The 5,927-nt window shown below is 40.9% G+C and overlaps 1 protein-coding gene across 1 annotated transcript; it reads right to left on the bottom strand.

Annotated features, from left to right (window-relative positions):
• Positions 1 to 3,265: 3,265 nt before the first annotated feature.
• LOC125195006 (protein FAR1-RELATED SEQUENCE 5-like) lies at positions 3,266 to 5,129 on the bottom strand. Its single transcript, XM_089056691.1, has 4 exons — positions 4,381 to 5,129; positions 4,160 to 4,264; positions 4,006 to 4,058; positions 3,266 to 3,915 (listed from the first exon to the last, which is right to left on the bottom strand). Exons 1-4 carry the CDS (start codon positions 5,127 to 5,129, stop codon positions 3,266 to 3,268), a joined length of 1,557 nt encoding a protein of 518 aa, XP_088912817.1.
• Positions 5,130 to 5,927: the final 798 nt, after the last annotated feature.

Genomic DNA, 5,927 nt, shown 5'->3' with positions numbered 1-5,927 from the left:
ACAACTAGTTGTTATGTTGTTCATTATTTGACAGGTTGCGTGCATTGTATTCAACTGTTTAGTCATTAAAAGTATTATGTTGGAGTTCTCAAAAATATTAATTGCTTGCATTATATAGGCTGTATTAAGCATAACAATATGGTCGTATGTATGCATTAAATGGTGTTGGTAGTGCGCATTATTTAGGTTTTTTTTGAATTATACAGTACTTATTATGCATTAAATGGAACCTTACTTTTGTCCATGTAGAAAATTGGCCCAGGTACTGAATAGGGTATTGAGATTGGTGTGGGTGAAAAACCAAACGAACCTGAAGGTCTTGCTGGAAAGGTGGGTGCTGGAAAGGTGGGTGCCGGAAAGGGAAAGGGTGTTGCTGCAAAGGTTGTTGCTGGAAAGGGAAAGGGTGTTGCGCTGTCGGGCTTAGACATTCCAGATGATGATTTTGAAGTGACTGGACATGAGGTATGTTGTATTTAATATGTGGGGTTGCGGCTGAATTGTATTAACCGTATCACCTGTTATTGCAGGATCCTGGGAAGCTGGCATCGTCCCGTTTCAAGAAAGCCAGTCTGGCTGCCCGTTCTCCATTCAACAACCGGGCGGTTACACTAACGGCAAAGCCAAACTATCCAGACAAGTCGCTATACTATTGGGTACTGAGCACAACGGAAGTGAATAAGTAAGTTTTATAGTTTTCTCGACTATTTGCTGGGAAATGGGTTACTTATGCACACTTTATTATTGTGCAGGGAGACGGTTGTCTATGTAGACGACTGTATCAAGACAGTGCAACTTGAATTCGCGTCACTGGCGCCGTTCAAGAGCGTGAGCCCAGCCATTGTAGACACTTGGAGCGCCCACTTGAATAACATGAAGAAGCTCAAGGCTCCGGAAACAGTTGCTAGGGTCTTCTTCTCGACAAAACCATGCGTCAGTGAAATACCTTGTGCCCTGGTTGCTATTTAGTATTGCAATTATAAATAATTAACTTGTTTACCACATTACACTATAGAGACACACCGTGATTGATACGCCGGCTGAATGGTCAGAGGACAAGTTGAGGGAGACATTCTGGACTCGGTTGTTCGATGATGTACTTGGAACGGGAATCTTCAAATGGGAGAACTTTGACATGGTAAATTCTATTACGCTTAACCCATCTGATGTACATACTTTAACCTAATTTCAATTGTACAGTTTTTCTTCCCGGTTTGGGGTTCTACACATCAGTACGTGGTGTGTTTCGATCTGCCAGATGGCAACATGAACATCATCGACCACACATTGGCCGACTCCCACAAATCGTTCAAGGAAAAATATGGGAAAACACCCTCCCTTCTGGTGCGTGTTTGAGGGTATTCCATTAAGGTGCATTACATTCAGATAACTGTGCATTATTTATGTTTCTAACGCATCTTTTTGTGGGAATTTGTTGTAGAATTTTTTTTTTGCAGAAGCGCCGGTGAAGTTGAAGGCTAATCAAAAGGCAGCCGAGGTCCGAAAAATGTAAGACACATGTGGTGGCTATGCCTTGGAGGAAAAACGACCCCTCTGTGGAGACGGGGGTGTACATCATGCGGCACATGGAGACTTATTTTGGCGGAAGGGACAAAGATTGGCAGTGCGAATTCAGCGCCAACGGGACAAAAAATCTGGAAATCTACCGAATGAAGGTAGCAAACGCACTGCTGTCTTCTACACACAATTCCGAGCTTGACACAAACGTCTCTTATGCCGCCAAGTTCTGGAAAGAGAGGCCGCCAAAGTTCAATTTCGATAAGTGGGTTGACGAGTTTGGGCTGAATTGATTGCAAGAGTACTGATTAGAAATGATGTTGACGTTAAGTTTAAGACAGTTTGTTTGGGATAACTTATTTTGATTTGGTCAAATGACGCATGTTTTGAACCATACATTTCACTTGATAACTGATGCATATTTTGGTACTAGTGTGTGATGTAGTATTACTCCCTCCGTCCGTGAATAGGAGTCCCGGTTGGCCATTTTCATCCGTCCGCCATTAGGAGTCCCGGTTAGACATTTTATTTTGGGAGTATAAAAAATGACCCCACTTTTCCCTTAATTTAGAAGCTGTAATTAATTTTAATCCACTTTGATTGCAAATAATAATATAAATGAGTCCCACATTCCACTATCACACATTTAAATTATTACACTCAAACTTTTCTTAAAACCCGCACCCAACTCAACTGGGACTCCTAATCGCGGACGGAGGGAGTAACAAACTTAGGACTAATAGTTGCTTTATCCGCAATGGATGAAATAACCGAGAGTAATGCACAACATAGCGCTATTAATGTAATGCTATAAAATGATAATGCACATTAACAGAGTAATGGAGTAATGGAATAAATAAACGAGAGTGCTGCGCAACATGGCGTGTTTAATGCAAGTCTAAAAAACGATAACACACATAAACAAAGTAATGGAGTAATGGATTAAATAAACGGAGTGATGCATAGAATATACTTGTTTAATGCAAGGATATCAATCGATAATGCACATTATCAACGAACTCGACTAATGGACCAAAACGACAGAGTGATGCATAGAATATCTTTATTAATGCAAGCCTATAAATGCGCTAATGCACAAAACCAAAAAACTCAACTAATGGAATGAATAGAGGGAGTGATGCATATAATATCCTTATTAATGCAAGGTTGTAAGTCGATAATGGACAGTAAATATCGCAACTCCACAGAGTTATTATGCAAAAAATGACCACAACGCTACAAATAATAAGAACAAATCCGAGACGAAAAAGTATTTTATTAGTTACAAAACACATCAAGCTTTCCTCTTGCCTTTGCTAAGCGCTTTCTCCTTCTCCATCTGTTTAAGCATTGGACAGTTTCTAGAATCGTGATGGCCCAACTCATCGCACGCCTTACAACGTCTAAGAGGCCTAGCAGCCTCCTTTATAGCGTTTTCTCTCTTTGAAACAAGTCGGCTCGCGGAGCTGCTAGCATGACCCTTCGTCTTTACAACATCCGGAGGATGGACCTCTACAACTTCAGGCCTTGGCATTCCGTAAAATTCTTCTATCATGCGCCTCTTTCAAACGCCGAAGTTGGAGGAGTTCCAGCTTGAAGAGAATTACCAACTTCTTCCAAACCACTTACGAAAGCACGAAGCACTTCAATGTCACTCTCAAAACGTCGAATAAAACCGTAGAACAACGATATTCCTTGATTTTTAACAGTCTGCCTATCGTCAACGGTGGACCTTGTATATATGGTGACATCAAAAAGTCCATGTACGGCCTTGGCTAAAGGGAGTCTTCATCCATCGGCTGTTGCAGTACATCTCTGGAATTTTTGACACTTCATTGTTCCTGAATAGAAAAAAAATGTGGCAACACAAATAGCCCTGCCTGCCGAACAATTTGCAGTCGCACGAGTATGATTCGTCAGTCTTGTCGTGTCTTACGGAATACGAATTCCGTCCGCTATCCCCAAGCTTGTAGGTGTCAATTTTATCTGTTGATGAAAAACCAAGCACACGGCATCTGTCATTCCCATCAACAATTTCTTCTTGTATCTTCCTGAACATACTGTCTGTGTAAATCGTCGCAGCATGTTTCTCGAAACCCAACTTAGTGGCCAGTATGGGCACGGAAGTAGCATCGTTGTAGTCCAGCTTTGTTCTAGCATTCCGTCGAAAGTCCAGAGCATTGTTGAAATACAAGTATAATTCGGCAAGGTTCGCTCGGGGCTTCATAAAATTTTTGTAGAAACTGTTTTCAGATTCTGATATGGACGTAGTCCTAATCATCGAACCGAGTGGGAAATTTTTGAAGTAGGCCGGTATCCACATCTGTCTATACTTGTACAATGTGTTCAACCAATCAACGTCTTCCAGCTCATAACGCTCAGTCACTCCATTCCACTCCTCTTCAAATCGTCGGGTTCAAGCAAGTCCGATCAAACGAATGCATTGAATTCCTTCTTGAAATCTTCGTCCCTAAGCAACCTGCCTGGAACCTTGGAAGCCAACTTGTGCATTATATGCCACATACACCATCAGTGTCGAGTTCCTACAAGAACCTCTTGAATAGCTGATCTCATGCCCATGTCTTGATCGGTCACAATCATTTTGGGGGCTACACCCATGCATTCGACGAAATGTTTGAACAACCAGGCAAAGGCCCCTGTTTTCTCGTTGCAGACCAATCCAGTAGCAAATGTTACGGGTTTACCATGATTGTCCTTCCCCGTGAAAGGTGTGAAGATCATGCAATACCTGCGATGCACACAGGTATGCAGCATTAGCATAATTAATTCTGAATAATGCATAACGATAAAGGTATAATGCAACTTTATCTCAGTAATGTACAAAAATCTGCATATAATGTATACTTGTTTGTGTTGTAAGTGGAGTCAAACGCCACCATGTCACCAAACATATGGTAGTTCCTCTTCATCAAACCATCACACCAAAAAAGGGCAACCAACTGGTTAGCAGCATTAACTTCGTAGTGATATGTGAAGGCATCCGACAACTCCTTCTTCTTCGCCATGTCGTCCAACACCATCTGCACGTCACAACCGTGTGCGAATGCTTTGATGTCGCGAGATGTGTTCCTGATATCCCCAACATTGCAACCGACAAGTTCAAACCTACCGAGGATTTCCTTCAATACCTTAAAGGTAAGTGTGGGGCCTATATTAGCCTTGGAACAGTCAAGAATGAATTTGTGATGTACGTCATCCAACTTCCGGTTAAGTGTCATAAACTGCTGATGCTCTGACTCCACCATACAATGGTTGTAAACCTCGTTGAACTCGTGAATAATATATCCCGGTATTCCTGCTTCGGAAAAGTACTTGAAGGATATACAAGCTTTACAACCACATCGCTTGGAAAGCCGCCTGCGTTTAAGAGTAAAACCAGAGCGTGCATTCACATCTTCTTCCTCGTTCGACCTCTTGCAGCCCTCCCTATTGCATACCACAGAATACCAAGTAGTAACACCGTCCGCCGCCTTCCTCATTCCTTGTTTGCGCGTATCAAACCCAACAGCGCGGGCATACACATCATAAAACGCAAACGTAAAATCTAGGGTTGGAACTTCTGACCAATCACAGGCTTCAATTGTGGAGAACATTCAGGTATAACAAACACTATACATAAAATCAAAACAACAAGCGTATTAGAATTTAGTTTCATTATATGATATGAACCATACATTAAATATAAGAAAGAATGAATTATACTTTAATATTTGTACATTACATACGTCGAGTAAAACTACATAGCGGCCGAGATAATAACAAAACCCTATTCAGAAACTGAAACTCGTCGACTAAACAAAATACTACACCCTAACCACCAATGACTGCTACACCCTAGTGGATTAGATTAAACTCGCCCAATACATTCAAACACGACAACTAATAAACAAAACCCTGAGATTGTATAATTCACAAAAATGACATCAGAATAAACGCAAAACTCCTAAAATATCAATAAGATGAACGAACTCAGATTCATAATAAACATGTGAAGTCCTTAAATTACCTTCTTCCATTGTTGGAGAATAAGAAGAAAAATCACAAAGGCTGCAAGTTTTTCTATTCTTCTTATTCACGAATTTCTCCGGATTAACGCCTCTGTGATGTATTGATACAGAAAGATTCGGCTAATTCCATGAAAAAAAACCGATGCAATATATTGTGGAGAGAAAATCAAGCAAGTTTCCATAACTAACTCTATTGTGAATTCCTAAAACACCCTACACGATTATTTTAAGCATTTTAATTAATAACATGTGGCATTATTGTGAATTCCTAAAACCTTTCCTCTCTGTTATGCTTCCCTTGTATATTGCCTCCTAGCCAACGTTGTTTTCATTGCGAATATTGCGACTTCTTTCACCACACATAATTCGTCCATTCTTCTTCCC

The sequence above is a fragment of the Salvia hispanica genome, chromosome 4 (genome assembly GCF_029641045.1).
Source record: "Salvia hispanica isolate PSC_SH4W2 chromosome 4, Shi_PSC_v1, whole genome shotgun sequence".
NCBI classification, from domain to species: Eukaryota; Viridiplantae; Streptophyta; class Magnoliopsida; order Lamiales; family Lamiaceae; genus Salvia; species Salvia hispanica.
The sequence above is the reverse complement of the archived record's forward strand: the minus strand, read 5'-3'. Positions and strand labels throughout refer to the sequence as shown.